At 56.9% G+C, this 17,395-nt stretch overlaps 1 protein-coding gene across 6 annotated transcripts in view; it reads right to left on the reverse strand.

Annotated features, from left to right (window-relative positions):
- RANGAP1 (Ran GTPase activating protein 1) overlaps positions 1-17,395 on the reverse strand; it is a 28,730-nt gene that overhangs the window by 7,755 nt on the left and 3,580 nt on the right. For 4 of the 6 annotated variants that reach the window (XM_070790482.1, XM_019961871.2, XM_070790483.1 and 1 more), the window contains 9 exons: positions 16,566-16,715; positions 11,659-11,786; positions 8,865-8,924; positions 6,445-6,624; positions 4,290-4,424; positions 2,132-2,290; positions 1,022-1,135; positions 500-599; positions 335-419 (listed from right to left, as the gene is read on the reverse strand). In XM_070790482.1, the coding sequence (XP_070646583.1) occupies positions 335-419; positions 500-599; positions 1,022-1,135; positions 2,132-2,290; positions 4,290-4,424; positions 6,445-6,624; positions 8,865-8,924; positions 11,659-11,786; positions 16,566-16,677 (1,073 nt within the window). In that variant the 5' untranslated portion in view covers positions 16,678-16,715. Of the gene's footprint in view, positions 1-334; positions 420-499; positions 600-1,021; positions 1,136-2,131; positions 2,291-4,289; positions 4,425-6,444; positions 6,625-8,864; positions 8,925-11,658; positions 11,787-16,565; positions 16,716-17,051; positions 17,258-17,395 lie in introns of those variants that run through there. The other 2 variants (XR_011566856.1, XM_070790480.1) reach the window with 2 other exon arrangements.

The following is a 17,395-nucleotide window of genomic DNA, read 5'->3' on the forward strand; positions in this document are numbered from 1 at the left end:
CACTGCACCCCACATCACTGCTGCCCCGCGTAGCGTCACCTCAGATCGAAGCGCGTCCCTTGGGAGGCTTCCCCGACCCTCCTGCTCTATAGGGTGACTGCTCTCAGCCCCCTCTATGTCCCTGTGATATTTACACGCCATTACTTGATTATCATTGTCTTATTCCTTGATCCCTCGCCCACGGCAACAAGGTCTTAGGAGTCAGAAACCTTGACTGTCTCGCTGTCAATCCCCTAATGCCTAGCACGGTGCCCGGCACACCACAGGGACTCCACCCATGTTTTCTGAATGAATAAAGGGAGGAACGAAGAATCCGGGGCCCCAGACCCCCCACCTGAGGGACGCCAGCACCGCGGCCATGTTGAAGCCTTCCAGCACTTCCTGCAGCTGCTCACAGCCTTCTTCTCCCAGCATGTTGCCTGCTCGCGGGGAGGGGCCGGAGGTCAGCACGGGGTGGGGCCCACTGGGCAGGCCGGGGCCGAGGCCACCCGCCTCCTACCATTGAGGTCCAGTTTCTCCAGTTCCGTCTTGTCTGCCACGGCCTCAGCGACGGACAGAGCAGCCTCTCTCTTGATCTCACCAAATGACAAATTCAGCTCCTAAAAGATAACGGGAAGGGGTGGAGGCAGGCAGACACAGGAGCCAGAAGACAGGGGGACCAGGAGACACGGGGTGACCAGGAGACAAAGGGGTCAGGAGCCTCCACTTCCCCAGGTGAGGGTTTGAGGCAGACTCTGTCCGGCGTAGACACACCGCCACGACAAAAGGAATACTATTCACCCAACAACTCCCACTAAACTGCAACGACCCGAGTCACTCTTCTCTTTGAAAAGTCAGAAACCCTAGCTCGGAGGGGTGAAGAGACTTGCAGAGTCACTCGGGGAGAAGGAGGTGGAAAGGCCGGGCTGTGAACCCAGGCCCACCTGCCTTGACAGGCCTGAACCCTGCTCCCCGCACGCTGTCACCCTGAGAGCGGGGGAGCCTGGACCCCGGAGGGAGGAGGTAGGGGGTCGGCCAGCACCTTCAGCTTCGGCAGGCCCCCGTGGATGGCGTCTGCGATGGCGATGGCGCCCTTGGAGCGCACCAGGCAGTCCCCGAAGTTGATCACCTCCACCTGCCGCAAGGTCTTCAGCGTCTGCAGGAGGAGGTGGGGGACAGGGTGAGGCCCTCCTTGAGCCAGCGTCACACCGCCCTGTGCCCGGTCCAGTTGCCTCATCAGCTCTTCCTGTTGCCCCCGGGAGGCCTCCCAGCCTCTGGCTAAGCCCCTTCCAGGGCTCCCTATTACTCATGGGAGGTCTCAAGGAGTCAGCAAGGCCCCTTCCATCCCCCAGCCCTCAGACACACCTTGACCCCCGGCCTGGTCACACCAGGACCAATGGAGTAAGGGTCACTCCTGTCTCTGGCCTGCCCACGGGCTGCTGACCCCTTTTCCCGAACACCCCTCCTGCCCTCCCTGTCCACACAAAGTTCACTTGTCCTGGAGAACTTGGCCACAAGGTGGCCTCTTTCAGGAAGCCTGCCCTGCGTCTGGCTGGAACTCCCTGTGTGCTCCCCAACGCTTGCTCAAGTCTCTAAGACCCCACAGCAGGCCTGCCAGACTCCTGTGGGGTCGTGCAGGCCTCTGAGGTTGATGGGAGCAGCAGCGTCTCCCACCCAGCAGCCCCGACGCCCAGCAGCCACTGTGCTCGCAGTGGACTGGCTCCTTCCTCCCCTCCTCGCCCTCGGGGCTCCTTGAAGGCAGAGTCCCAGACTCAGCTCTGTGTGGCCTGCACTCGGTACAGCGCTGGGCACTAGACGGGGGCTCAATAAACAGCTGAGGAAAGAATCGATGAGGCCAACAGGCTGGAGCAGCCTCTACGTGGCCTCTGAGAACAAAACCAGCACCGACAGCTGCGGCTGCATGGAGGTCGCTCAGGATGGGGCAGCGCGGACACGCAGAGCTGCCCCCAGGGCCCAGGCCCCCTGGTGACAGATGCCCCGTTCGGGACACGTGCACGTGGCTGAAGCCACGGGATACACACCAGGTGGGTGGGCCGGGGGGAGAGCAGCCACCTGCCAACGGGTCCACAGCAAAGACAACCACCAGTCCTGGTTTCCGTGGCCCACTCGGGCCCTGCTGTGCCCCTCTCACCTTGGCCATGGCCACGGCGCCCTTCTCGGTGAACGTGTTGTCGTTCAGGTTGATGACCCGCAGCAGGGGGTTGATGGCGAAGGCTTGGGCCAGGGCAGTGACGCCGGGGTGGTTGATCCCATTCTGGGGCATGTGGACCTCCTCCAGAGTCCCGATGATCTGTGGGGGGCAGGAGTGAGAGCAGTGGGCCCCGAGGTCGGGGGCGGGGCCAGGGGACACCCTGCGGGCAGGAGGGCAGTACCACCAACCAGGTGTGGGAGGGGCTTGTCCATGAACAGAGGGCAAAGCATGCTTCAGGGCACAACCACACCTGATCCTCTCGTCTCACGAGGGAGACCTACCTGGGATCAGGACCATCACCAGACAGATGACTGAGATCAGAGGGGCTAAGTAACTTGCCCAGGGCCACACAGCTCTGAGCACTGGTGTCTCTGTCTGGCACCTCTGCACTGCAGGGACCCTGGGCTTTGGCCTGCAGTCAGCCCAGGCCCTGCTCTGTATAATGCAGCACCACGTGGCCTTTCTTTATGAGGGTGCTGCTGCCTTATTTACACAGTATGAGTGGCAGCCCATCTTCTGCATCCTTTTCTTGGGGTGAGAAGGCTTCCTGAACCTAGCGAACCCCCTCACTCCAGCCTTCCCTCACCTCCTTTTCTCTGCCTGGAACACTCTGTCTCCTCCTTTTTCTGGCATTTTCTTGACAGGCTGACTCCTAATGTGTTTAATAGCTCTCATTTTGGATGCCTCCTCCCACAGGAAGACTTCCTGGATTGCCCTACCCCAACCCCCCCAGCACAACCCAACACTCTTCCTCTCTGCCCCCAGGGTGCCTCATCCTTCCCCTCTCATGGTGTTCATCCTTCTAAAGTGTCAAAGCCACCTTCCTGTCTGCATCCTAACAGCCCCCAAGATCTCAAGGAGAGGCCCACGTCCCAGTCTCTATCACCACCCTGGAGGGACTGAGGACAGGCCTGGCCTAATTCTGTACCCAGGCACCTTGTCATCTCTGGGCGCCCAGCACAGCATGGGGATTCACAAATGAACACAGGCAGCCCAACTGAGGCACATTCCAAGTCAGGGCTCTTAATATTTTCTGTGCCATTGGGCAACCTGGTAAAGCCCTAGGGCTCCCCCTCTGGATGTTTTTAAATTTTAAGCTAAATTATACAGAATAACAAATCAATTCAACTGGAAGACAAGTATCAAAATGTTTAGAAAACTGCCTAAATGTTTGTTGTACTCATACATATACCTCGTAAGCCAACGGATAATAAGACCTTGGAGAACCATTAACTTTAATGTATGAGAAACAAATACTTCTGTCTATCCACAATGGCTATCATTTGACATGAAAATACCTGTGATTTCTCCTGGTAACAATGCCACAAGAATTTCTAAAGCTGAAGTTTACTGTCCACATTCACCATGGAAGGTAAATGCTGCATTTTATTAGCTCTGGTAGTGAAACAATCATGCACTATCCCCCTGACCACATTCAAAGCCTTCCTGAACTCTATTCACAGACCAGTGGGATTCCACAGCGTGCATGCTCGGTCATGTCCAACTCTATGCAAAGCCATGGATCGTAGCCCACCAAGCTCCTCCGTCCGTGGGATTTTCCAGGCAAGAATATTGGCGCGGGTTGCCATTTCCTACTCGAGGGGATCTTCCTGACCCAGGGATCGAACCCAGTCTCCTGTGTCTCCTGCATTAGTAGGCAGACTCTTTACCACTGAGCCACCTGGGAAGTCCACGGACCTGACTTAGACGCCCTGCCCTGAAGGACACCTGAGAGCACCCCCTCCAGCTGCTGCTCCCGCCCTCCTCCCTGGCTCATGGGCAAGTTTCATGGGCTCCATCCCAGCGCCCTTCTCACTGGAGCCAGGGACTGTGACCCCACAGGCCGGGGTCAGCACTCACGCTGCTCTGGCACTGCCGCTCGTTTCCCAGCCTGGCAGGTCACAAATAGCACTGACGATTCACCCCAGAAGGCGGATCACGCCACCTTTCCTACTCGAGTGATGGGGATACTGTCCCGAGAAGATGAGCTAGCAGCCTCGGAGGGGGAGGTGAGCCACCCGAGGTCTCTTGGCCAAGTTCTTGCGTCTGCCGGCCATGCTCAGCCTGCCCCAGGGCAGGGAGGGCAGAAACCACTCACCCCGAAAGCTTCTGCCAAGGCGGTGGCTCCGTCATTCTCCAGACGGTTTCTGCCCGCCACGAAGACCTTCAGTGCCAGTGGCTTGCCTTGGGCACTGGACTTCCGATGACACTCGGTCAGAGCTGCTGCCAGGATCTGGGGGAGGCAGGAGGCCCTGGTCTTCAACGTGCTGCACCAGCCACAGCCCGGGTGGATATGGGACGAGGAACTGCTCAGCAGCAAGCACCTCAGCTGGGCCCAGCACTTTGCAGGAACATGGGCTGTGACATCCACCTCTGTGTCCACCTATCCCGTCAGCCTGTGGGGCTTAGCCTCATGGTAGGGACGGGGAGAGGGAGATAACAACACCGAGTGACGTGGGCAAGGGGCTTCATGGTCAGCCCACTTTAGCGTCAGGACCCTCTGTCAGGTGGGCACCATCGCGACTCCCACACTCTGGCTGAAGAAACTTGGGCTCAGAAAGCGACAGAAACTTTCCTGCAGACACCATGCAAGCGGCACACCCTGGACAGAACCCGAACCTTCTGGCATCTCCTCCATGCTCCGCAAGGCCTCAGGGGAGCTGGCCAAGGAGGGCAGGGCTCCCCCCACCATGACCCATCTGACACCCGCCCAGGCTCTGACCAGCCATACAGCGGGGGCTCACCTGCTGGGGGTAAAAACCTAAAACCTGGTTTGCCCTGACCCTGGGGTGGTGCCAGGAGGTGGCCTCTATCTAGTGACACCAACAGAGCAAGAGGTCACAAACACCAGTCGGCTGGTGGGTTGAAGTGGAGAGACGGCAGTATAGAGGATGTAAACGGGTCCTGGGCAGCGCGGCAGCAGACACTTACACACACCTGCCAGGCCCTGAGCGCTCCCAGCCAAGGTGCTTTCACACCTCATTCAACCTCAAAACCAGCCCGGGAGACAGAAGGCATTAGCCTTGCTCTGCAACGAGGGAGCCGGCTCAGTGTGGCTGCACACAGCTCTACTCCGGGGCACATACAGGACCTGGGACACCGCCAGCGGGGGTCGGGTGTGTGTTCAGGGCAGAGCCCACCGACTTCTGCTGCAGGCCAGCCTGAGGGATCTGCAGAGGCAGCTCTACTCCGGGTGGGGCTGGACTGGTGTCCTGCGCTGAGGCAAACACTGTTGTCTTAACACACAGCTTACTGCCCCTAGACCAGAGGCCTGCAGGCTGAGACAGCCCAGCGTGAGCTGCCCGCCCTCCCATGGGGCAGGAGGTGACAGGCCATGTGCAGGGCAGGCCACTCCTCAGCCTGGGCCGCCTCGAGCACACACAGGTGCCTCCTGCTGCTCTGAGCGGCCACGGGGATGCTGGTTCAAATCCCACATCCGGCCCACGCTAGCTACATCATCTGAGGCGCTCAACCCAAGAGCTCTAAGCTCAAGTGCCGTTATCTGAAAAGGCAGGGACAGTGTCACCCACCTCTCAGTAAGGGGGGAGAATTAAGGTGACACGTCTTCAAAGAGAAGACGTCCCTGTTTGCTGTCAGTTCCTATGTCCTGGCCCCCTGCTCGTTTTGGTCAGACGGTGAGGGAAGGAGAATGGGAATGCAGACTGGCGCTTGGCCTTTCTAGAAGCTAGGCCAGAAACAGCCAGAATGGGCCAAGAAGAGAATAATCAAGGCTGGCCTCCCTGGCCCTTCTGCCCTGACCAGCCTGGTTGCTGGCAGGACAGAGGAGGCACCCTGGGCAAGGGTCTGACCAGGGACAAAGGTGAGCTGCGCCCAGGCCTCCCCGAGTGGCCCCTTGCTGTGGGCTCCCTCCGCCACTGCACATGCCAGCCCTCACATGGCTCTGGCAGCTGTTCCGAGGGCACAGCGGGTCTGGTGATGCCCAAACCCTGTGCTCTGCAGAGCCAGCAGGTTGGAGCACGTCTGCAATGCTGCCTGTGGGTTGCTAAGGCAACACAGAACTGAGGATGGTTGCTTGGCAACTCCACCCTCCCAGATCCATCTCCTGTCCCCACTGGCCATAGGCTGCTGCCTTTGAGGCCTTTGTCCTTTGAAGAGAAAAACAAGAGGCGAACCATCCCAGACGGTGGGTGGCCAAGGGCACATACTCCAGGCGGATGCAGATGTACCAGGGGACCGGGCAGGGAGGAAGGCGGAAGACACAGGGATGTGGGGGAGGGAGTGGCCACACCCACCTTGCCACCACCGATGCCCATGCCACAGTTGTTGAGCTTGAGTTCGTGCAGTGTGAAGCAGGCGGAGCTCTTGAGCAGGGCCTCGAAGCCTCGCACGCCATCAGGCCCGAAGGCGTTGTCACTCAGGTCCAGCTCTACCAGCTGGGCCCCAGCCGTGATGAGTCCCTCCCCGAGAGAGATCTGGGCACAGAGGAGCTCGCGTCAGTTTCACAGACAGGGACCAGGTGCTACTTCTGTGCCAGGCCCTTCCTGCCCTTGGGGGGCATCTGGCAGGTGGGGACCCGGCAGAGACACAGACGGTCTCAGTACAGAGCTGACCATGTTACACTGGACTGAAAACCCTGCAGAGGACTCTTAATTCAGCTGTAGCCTGGGGCTTAGTACGGTCATCCGGGAAAGCATCCTGCAGGAGGCCACATCTGAGCTCAGTCTGGATGAGCAGCAGCCAATCATGGAATACGAGGAGGTTCCAGCCAGAAGTAAACCCACTAGCAGAGGGACACAGCACGAAGCGGCAAGCTGTGTGTCTGGGGACAAGCCTCCAGGAGAGGCGGGGGTCAACTCAGGCAGGCGCCAGGCCAAGAACTGTGAACTTGGGCCTGAGCGCAGTAGGCTTGGAGGCGCGTGAGGGGTACAGAAGACACAGCCCCAGACTTGGGGAGGGCAGACAGACAGGCAGAGGGAGGCTGGAGGTGTGAGACAGGGATCCAGGCAACAGAAGAGGCTGCGGGGGCCAGTGTGATGAGAGGTGGTGGAGGGGAAACTGAGTCTCGTCAGGGTTCTCACAGAGAGAGGGGGGACCTGCAGAGATGAGATCACTGGCCAGGGAGGGGAGGAAGGACCACCGATGCCCCAGGGTTTCCAGCGGTGACTAAGCACCCAATGTGGGTGCCCCATTTCCCACCTCAGCCCAGGACCAGATGTGGCCAGAAGGTGCTGAGCTCTCCCGGGAACCTGCCAGGCTGGGACACCGAAGTTCCCCAGGACAAGTGGGTGGGGCAAGGCGGCTCTGCCAGGGCTGGGCATGGAGGGGGCAGGGTTTCAAGGTGGGAGGCGTAGGGAAGACACTGCCCTTGATCCGGTGATGGACAGGGCAGCTGAGGCAGTTTCCACGGCCTCCAACCCCAGATCGACAACGAAGGGCCATTCTCTGGCTCCCCCGCCTGCTGAAGAAAGCCCAGCCCCAGTGATAGGGCTGCAACAAATCTCAGCCCTTAAGCGGTCAGAGGCTCAAGCTCTCCCTCTACACCACTCCACCATCCCTGCACTTCACGCCATTCCTGGACCCCAAATTTGTATTCCTGTTTCTGAGACGTGCTCTCACCGTAAGTTTAGTATGGAGATCACGCCTTCTGCAGAACTTCTGCAGAAGATTAGAGGCTAAAATGTAGGTAAGACAACAGCGCAGAGGCGCCCAGCCAGGATCTCGTCAGTCAGTCTCCTTCAACTTTTCTAACTCAAAATCCTTTTGTATACACTCACGTCAATTCACTTAACCTGTGCTCTGAATCCTAGCCGCCCCTGGTTCCTGTCCACCCTTGGAGACTTGTATCCAGCTTGAGCAACTCTGCCAGGGCTCCATCAACCTTCCACCCAGGGAGCCCGCTCTCCAGTGTCCCCATGGGGACAGCTGTCCCATCCTGGATGACCCTTAACTGTCTATTGGACAGAGGTGCTTTAGAGATGAGGCTAGTGCTGGCATCTCAGGAGGGCCGGTGCTGGCTGATCGGAGGCCTGGGAAGATAGCACCAGCACAACACAGACCAGACGGACCGGAAGCTTGCCCAGCCTCGCTGGGAGGCCTCGCTGGGAGGCTGCCAGCCCCGCCCCCTCCCCTTGAGCCCCAGGCAAGCCACACTGGGTCCTGTGACCCTCCGTGCCTCCCACACATGCACACAGGCTGGGAGCTCCACCCAAGCCAAGCTGAGCCCAGGAATGGGGAAAGGGAAAACAGGCAGAGAGAAGCCACCCATGATGAGAACCAAAGCAGAAAGAGTGGTATTGGAGAAAGGGAGGGGCCGGAGGAAGACTGGGCAGCCTGTGTGCAGAGTCAAGTCGAGAGGGACCTCAGGACACAGAAGGAGGGGCTGGGATGAGGGGATAATCATCTGGGGAGGAGACCCACGCTGCCTGTGGGCGAAATCTCTGAGCTCAGGTCTCTGCTGCGCTTCCTGTCACTGGGCCGCCCAGTCTCCCAGGGACCTTGAGTCCTCACTCCTGGCTCCCCATCACCGCGTGTGCTGCCACCTGCTTGTCAGGACACAGACAGCGACCGCGCTTGCCTGGCTGCCATGGCAGAATCTCGGCCGCCCCCAGGGCACTCTCAGCCTCCACAAAGAGGAGGCTGTGAGGGAAAGTCCTGGGAGGTGCTAAAGGGGTCCCTGCGGCCCGGGGCGCAAGCAGAGGTCGCCTTTACTCACCAGGGCGGGAGGGATCTCCGACCGCAGCCTCCCCGTGAACATGTCGCTCCAGTGGCATCGCTTTGGAAGGAAGAAGAGAGTTAGCCGAAACCCTTCGAGATGGCCTTCAGACAGCCCCTCACCCCCATGGACCTGGGACCAGCTGTGATGGACGCTGACAGGACCTGGAGGCCCCAGAGGAAAGGACCGTGAGTATCAGCAGCAGTGTCAGGAAAACCCTCCATCTGTCCAACCCTCTGGTTCTCAGAGAAAAAAATAATCAGGCTGAGAGGGAAGGAGGGGACTGGCCCCAGGCCCCCCGGCAAGGCAGCGGAAGGACCAGGACCAGGACACCAGACTCCTGGCCCAGTGCTCCTTCCCAGTCCAATTTTCCCCCATGGTGTGGGCCATAGCAACATGGGACATGATCTTGGAGAGTGGAGGAAAGGAAACGAGACAACATAGAACCCAGCAGTGAAGAAGTTACTCTCTTTTCAACCCTCCTTACCACCTCCAGAAGACAGGTTTGGTTGGGGGTTGGTGAGTCTCACCCACGCCCCCACTTCCAGCTCATCTGCCTTTTTAACAAAGGGAGAGAAGGCTTCAGGTTCAGACCCTTTAGATGACAGTGACCTCGAACTAGAATTTAATAACACTCTGATTTCCTTTATAGTAAGGGATGTGATTTTTCCAGCTAGAAAAGAGATCGCGTTTGCTTTTAAATTACTTCCAAGTGAGCTGATTTAAAGGCCATGCCAGTTAAATATCACAAAAGCAGTGGCCACGTAGCTGGGTCACATCCATGCTGGGGAGCAGAGTTGAGGCTCCCAGCACACAGCCCTACCTCTAACGCTAGGTCTGTGTCCACTTAAAATATCACCTCTGACAGCTCTGGCCTTTCCTGGCCAACCCTCGGAAAAATGGACACAGGAGAAGCAACTGTTCCCTGAAACCCAGGCCTCAACACGTATGAACTAGACCCAACATTAAGTACTAGAGAAGCTGGTGTTGGCAAAACTCTCACATCCTCCAATAAAGCAAATCACTAACACCCCTGCGGACATCCTACACAAGTTGGCTTGGGGAGATACACCTGTATGTAGGTGTGTGGGGTCAGAACCGGCAGCTCCAACCTAAGCGCCTCCCTATGGACAGTGTTCTCATCCAGAAGCTTCCCCAACCTAGCTCTGATGGGCTGAGGTCAGTGTGGGGCTCCAGGGCACGCAGCTGCCTTCTATTCCTGGCTCAGCTGACCCAGGCCTGCCACTCCCTGACTCTGACCCCCAGCATCTTATCTCTGAAACAGGCTTTAGGCCTCGCTCATATCCATGTGGGCAGTATAGCAGTTGAGAGGCTGGGGTGCTGTCTGGGCTCCAAGCCTGGGTCACACTTTGCTCACCTGGCAAGACCTAACGTGTGAGGTGCTACAGGAGTGGAACTACCATCTTATCTCACCTCAGCGCTGTGCCCAGAAGGGCACCGGTGTCACAGGCACCTCTGCCCCAGCTGCTGCTCCAACACCCCCAGCTCCTTCCTGCAGAGAGGCAAGCTTGAGACTCTGCGGTGAGGCGACTCAAGGCCCTGGGCCTGCACAGGGGGATGCGAAACAGGCCCTACTCCCACAGCTCAAGCGCTCTCACTCCAGCCTGCCTGTGGTCACCATGGCAACCACCCAGGGAGGAAAAACTCCTCTGCATCAAGGAGCCCAGACGCCATGTAAGGCCAGGCAGTGCAACCAATGAGGTGGCGGCACTGGGGCTCCAACCCAGGCCCTTGGATCCCTACGCTCAGCTGCAGGCATGTCTCCTCTGTTCCTGTCCTTCAGGGATCACCCGGGAGAGCAGAGTTCCTTCACAGAAAAATGTTCCAGTTCATGTGCAGGCAAAGGACAGGCCCTGGGCAGGAGAGCAGAAGCAGCCCTGCCTTGGCTGTCTGTTAACCTGACCGTGATCCTCTTGAGGACACAAACATCAGAGGCCACGCCATTGACCAGCTCGGGGCCCTCCGCTTCCTCTCACGGCCCTGGCCTCGTCTGCCTTCCCTTTGAGAAAGCCCTGAGGGCCACGAACGCGTGCTGGACTTGGAAATGTGAGCACAGCTCAGGCTCTGACCAGCAGCAGGATCTGAGGAGGCTGACTCAGCCGCCCTGAGGCCTCAGTTCCCTTGACTCACAAGATGGAGACACAGCTTTATGACGGCACGTCTCTCACAGAGCATGAAGGACCAGCATTCAGAGGAACTCGCTCTGAGAAACACCAAAACGGAAGAATCTCTGGGTTGGCTGAGGAAGGGCACCGTTTGCGTCTAACCTTCAAGAAAGGACCAGCCATTAGGCTGTGAGAAGGGCAGGTAGAAGGCCCCCACTGAGCAGCCTTCCTTCCAACCACCAGCACCTGAGCTGAGGTGTGGCCATTTCTGCCCCAAACGCGCCTCCTCCGAGGGGCAGCCTTTGCTCAGGAGTCTTTGCCCAGGCTGGGCTGAGCACCTGTCAGAATGGCTCCCAGATCTGTGACATGAGCTGCAGGCTCTCTCCAGCTCTGCTCCTTCCTCTTTCCCTTTCTCACGTGACCCGGTAAACCTCTTATCCTCCTGACACCTTCTCCGGGTCTGTGACCGCCGGGCTCGAGCAGACACATCACACAGGCAGAGGGGCCCCAGCTGGCGCTGTGCTCCAGGAAGCCTGGAGCAAGGGAGCTGTCCGAGGTGACCACCCCCAGGGCCCAGGAGGGACTGGACACAGGCACCTGCCGGGGGGGTGGTATGTGAGCGGAGGCCTGTCCCCACCCAGGCTGGGCCTGCTCGCCCCCGACCTCACCTTCAGCTCCGGCTTCTTCTCCAAGGCCTTGGCGATGACCCTGGCTGCCTCCACGCCCACCGTGTTGCCCTCCAGGCGCAGGGCCTCTAAGCCGTCAAAGTCTTCAATCTCCTTAATCACATCTTTGGCTGCCCGGGGACCAAAAAAATCACATTCTTAGACTTCATGGGCCACAGATGCAGGAGCTGAGGCCCAGCAACCACCTCGTCCCTCACGAGGGCTACAGTGCACCTCCTGGGTGCCAGGCCCAGGCTCACCAAGGGACTCAGACAGGCTCACGGTATAGTAGGGGACGTGGCTATGCGGACAATTCCTCTGTAGTCATTAGTAGTTAGTCGCTCAGTCGTGTCCGACTCTTTGAGACCCCATGGACTGTGGCCCGCCAGGCTCCTCTGTCCGTGGGGTTCTCCAGGCAAGAATACTGGAGTGAGTAGCCATTCCCTTCTCCAGAGGATCTTCCCAACACAGGGATCGAACCCAGGTCTCCTGCATTGTAGGCAGATTCTTTACCATCTGAGTTACAATTCCTCTGTAATGAGTGTTAAAACAAGGCTTGGGAACCAAGGGAAAAGAGGAACCGGCTGGTGTGGGTGAAGAAGGTGCTCGGGGCACCTTGTGGGTGGTGTGGGTGGAACCTGCCAAGAAGGGGCGAACACCGGCAGGGCAGGGAGAAGGCACACACGCATCCAGGGCGAGGTGACTCGGGCTGGCGTGCGCATTAGTGTGCTGCTTTATTGTGATGAAAAATCCCATACACTCTAAATGCCAATCAACAGAGGGCAGGGTAACTCACTGGGGCGCGTGATATAAGCAGTCACACTGATGTCACTACGAATGGCAACAGAGCTGTTTACCTGACTTGGAAAATAATCATCTTACAGTGATAAGTGAAAACATTGTATGAATTCTTACACACACACACACACCCCCCCCCCCGCAAGTTTTAGAAACCAGACGTTAAAGCGGTTATCTCCAGGTGGTGGGATTCTGGCTCAATCTGTGTTTTCCCAGCATCTGTTCAATGTACTCTCAATGTGTCTGGTTAGAAAGCAGCTTTTTAAGTATCTGTAATTATGATCCCAATTACTTAGAAAAAAAAAAAAAAGAGGAACTCAACTATGTGTTTTGGGAAAAAAAACACAAAACTTGAAAAAAAAAAGCATCAAAATTAACAGCAGTTACATCCCTGGGCTGTGTTATAATGAAGATAATTTTTCCCCCTTCTTTCAATGCTTCTGTATGCTACAATGAGCATGTATTAATTTTACAATCTGAAAAAAACCATGCAGGTTACATGAAAGACAAATCTAGTCTGGCTGGCACAGGATGGATCGGGGTAACATGGTGGGGAAGAGATGGAGAGGAATGTGAGAGAGAAGAGCGGAACACGACCTTCCAGGCTACGACAACCACAGAAGGGTTGTCAGAAAGTCTGGGATATGCTAGGACTTCCCTGGTGGTCCAGTGGTTAAGAAACTCCCAATGCAGGGGGCCTGGGTTCAATCCCTGGTCAGGGAACTAGATCCCACAGGCTACAGCTACAACGAAGACCCGGTGCAGCCAAGCAAACAGTTTTAAAAGAGAAAGCTCGTGACCTGCAGCCTCTAAGGGGCTCCCTGAGAAGCTGTCAGAGCTGCAGGAGAGCTGGGGGTCTCCCTCCTCTTCCCCACCCCCGCCAACAGTAGCACCTCCTCAGAAACCTTGCTACCTCCAACCAGGTCCATTTTTCTTTCGGCCCTGTTGTGCAGTATGCTGGGTCTTAGCTGGGATGGACTGTGTGGAGTCTTATCCACTGGACCGCCAGGGAGGTCCCTGAACGGTTACTTGATTATCACACAGAGACTTCATTAATACCGGCTTCCTCGCTGGGTCATCCGTTTGTGAAGAAAGGGCCTTTCCTCATCTCACTTCGCCTCTGCTCACTGGTACCACGTTTCCTAAGGTTGTTACTGACAAGCCTGGTCTTGTTAAGTGACCTGAGGTAAGGAAGTGCCTGCGAAGGTCACACAGCTAGAGTAGTGACCAGCATGCATTTTATGACAAGAAAGACTGGACAGGCACGAGCCTCCCATTTCCTAGGAAGGTACGCTGAGGCTTCAGAGAATGAAGCCACTCTGCCCAGAAGTTCAGGGGAAATGGCAACGCTGAGCTTCAGACAGGTTTTCTCAAAATGAACGTATGTGCTGCTCCCCAAAGTCTTGCTTCTGTGCACAACCACAGACTTCACACAGAGGGGCCCTGGCAGAGAAACCCCCAAACCCCTCTCCCCCTTTGGAGCTGCAACTCCACAGCGCCAGGTGTCCAGGCCGCTTCTGCAGCTGGCACTTAGGGGCAGGGCTGGCGTGGCCTCTCAGCCTTTGGAAGACCTGCTCCAACAGGGCGTCCCCCTAACATCCAGGGAACGGCCGGCTCACCAGGAGGGAAGATGGCTGCTCATGGGAATGTTTACACCGTCCTTAGAAGCGAGGCAAGATGCCAGGGCCCCAGGGGAAGCCGTGTATGTGACACAGGTACAGAGACCGGAAAGTCCTGTGCTTGCCACGAGCTTAGCCAGGGAGTCAGAGTGAGCGTGCAAGGAAGAGCACCCAAATGGAAAGAGCAGGGACGGGAGAGGGTGGGGGTCACAGCCGGGTCGCCTCTCGCTTGACTGGCAATCCAGAGTTACTTTACACAGAACTTAAAAACAGGCCAGGGATGGGCCCCAGCTGGCCCTGACTAACCACCAACCGTCACCAGGCTGTGTGGAAGGGGGTTCTCCTTTCAGCCTCGACTGCCTCACAAAGAAACAAGTCCCAGGGGCTCTGCTACCTAAGGTAGCAAGGCCTTACTTTGGTCCTTACATGACTCAGTGAGCAGAGAAAAGGACCTAGTTCTTTGTTTTGTTTTCCAATTTTGGGGGCCTAGTTCTAATCAATGGCCTCATGGCCTTCCTTGGACCTCACCTGCTCACTCCCAGCCAAGACAGAGGCCCTTTCTGGGCTCACGATCAGGCCACCAGGCCCCTTGATACAGCACTCAAGGGCCTCTGCCCAGGGCTCCTTCTGGGATTCTGACTTCTTTTCTCTCAAGCCCACCCTGTGTGTCCCAGCTCCTGGGCCAAATCACATGGTTCTCCTGCCTGCGGTGCCCACTCCCCTTCAAATATCTGCTCATCCTCGGGAACTTCTGGAGCCCTCCTCCTCCTCCTCCTACTAAGTCGCCTCAGTCATGTCCAACTCTGTGCGACCCCACAGACGGCAGCCCACCAGGCTCCGCTGTCCCTGGGATTCTCCAGGCAAGAACACTGGAGTGGGTTGCCATTTCCTTCTCCAATGCATGAAAGTGAAAAGTGAAAGTGAAGTCGCCCAGCCACATCCGACTCTCTGTGACCCCACCAGGTTCCCAGCCTCTCCCTAAGTGGAAAACATCTGATCCCTTCCCCAACCTTACTTCCCAGAGCTCTTCCATGTCTCTGAGACTGTGTTTCATCTCTCTCCTGTTGGCTGTCTGAGGACCTCATTCCTACTCCAGGTCAGGAGCTCCTCAGAGGCCCGGGCTCTAAGCTGCCCATCCCTGGTGACCGCCAAAGCAGGAGGTGGCACGTCCAGCCTGAGCCAATGAAGTGGTTACGTGCATCTATTTTAGGAGCTGACAAACCTGAATTTTCTTCCCAGCTCCACTGCTTAGAGCTGGGCCTTAGGAAAGTCCTATCACCTCCCTAGGCCTCAACTTCCCAATTTGCAAAATGGGGTGAAACCTACCTCCAGACCTTTTCGGGGGGGATAAACGGAGACACTCTTTGTACAGCACTGAAGACTACGTGACTCAGTGTTAACAACCAGCATTTAATAGCAAATTCACGTTTACTGAGCTGGGCTGAATGTACACTGAGACGCACCAGACCAGGGACTCAGCTGGACCTCCGATGGAATCCTGGCTCTGCTATTCAGGGCTACACCACCTTGAGTAAGTTACTGAAGACTCCCGAGTCCTTTACTCCTTATTTATCAAATGGCAACATGTTTACCTCCCTTTCCCAGGGATGATGCAAGGATCAAAAGTGACAAAGCACAGGAAGGAACTCTAAAGATTAAGGCCCTACAGAGACATTAGGAATGTGCAAGGACTCAAGCGGTCTCTGGCCTGGAGGATGGGAGCCAGTCTGCCTGTACACTAGGACAACCGGGCAAGTCCAGACCAGTTTCTCTGGTTGGGCTGGAACCTCAAGAGGCCCGATTCGGGCACCTTCATTTCCAGATGCCTGGGATTCGGGGTGGATGCGTGCCAGCCATACTCTGGCCACAGAAGCAAAGACAGGGTCTGCATTCTGCTTCTAGTTCTGTCCAGGCCTGATGCCTGTTCACAGACAAGCACATCCATCCCTCCCCAGGGGCATTCACTATGTGGACTAGACTCCCAAGAGGGCCCCAAGTCTCTTTTTTTTTTTTGGCCTGCGCTGCACAGCATGTGGGATCTTAGTTCCCTGACCAGGGATTGAACCTATGGTCCCTGCAGTAGAAGTGCAGAGTCTTAACCACTAGACCGCCAGGGAAACCCCTGGACTGTCCTTTTCATGCAGCCTTACTGCTCTCAGGGGTGCAGTGCTCGGAACCTTCCCGCTCTCGGAAGGGCAACGACTGTCCCCAGACCAACTCTGGATTGTGCGGTGAACTCGGGGGTGGATCTGAAGTAAGAAATCAGGGCTGGATCCTGGGACTGCAGCTCACTGTGGTCCTGCGCTGCCAACCATTCCCCCAAAGAGGCGTTTCCCACCTGCCGGCCTGAAGCCACCGGCAGGGATGCCCACAATGTGCTCACGGACAAAACATCTTTAAGCCTCACTGGGCTAGGACAAGTGTGATCATGAAGCTAACCGGGCCTGACAAGTGCTCCCTGTCCCTCCAGGGCCATTCCACACGGGTACTCACCATCGTCCGCAGTGTTGAGTTTGAGGCTCTTGCCCTTGAAACTCAGCTGTCCCCCGGCCACCTGGGTCTTGGCGAGCGTCTCTGCTAGCTTGGCAATATCTTCAGAGGCCATGGTGGCTGCGTTGGTGGGCTCCTCTGGAAATCTGCAGACTGAGGAGGTCAAAGTGCATTAAGAGAGGATCTCTGGGCATCTCCAGGTTGGGGAGGGCCGGGTAGGACCATTTCAGCTGCCTGAGCCCACCTCCCAGGATAAGGAAATCCCAAGCACTAAACCACTGGGAGAAATAAAAACACTGAGCAAGGAAGAGTTCTAAAAAGGCAAAGATTCAACCTCTGTAGAGTTACCGTCTAACTACAAGCCCTCCTCTGCCCAACTGCCCCAGGCGGGGTACCAAGCAGAGCCATGTAAGTTGACCACTGGGTCCCCAGGGAATGGCAGTCGAGTCCCAGTCTGACGGCTATGAAGAGTCTCCCCAGAGCACACACCTGCCTGATCATGTTGGGTGCTTTCTGTTTGAGGGTCCCATTCCTCAAACAGGACACAGATGGCTATGGGATCCAGGTTATCCATCCCAAAGAATGCCCCACTGCCCTCGTTGGCATGACTCTGGGGGTGGGGCACAGGGCACAGCCCACTGCACAGCTCGTTTCAACCTTGGCCAGGAGACTGGGCAGCCCATGGCGGACAGACCTCAGGGGTTCCTAGGCGACCAGAGGTCTCTACATCACAACAGCCACCATCACAATAGACTGAGGACAGAGTTGCTGAAAAAAAGGAGCTTCTAGCTTATAGTTCAGCAGATTGGCAGAAAGGATCACTACATTTCCCC

This window comes from Bos indicus, chromosome 5, assembly GCF_029378745.1.
Source record: "Bos indicus isolate NIAB-ARS_2022 breed Sahiwal x Tharparkar chromosome 5, NIAB-ARS_B.indTharparkar_mat_pri_1.0, whole genome shotgun sequence".
Lineage (NCBI taxonomy): Eukaryota > Metazoa > Chordata > Mammalia > Artiodactyla > Bovidae > Bos > Bos indicus.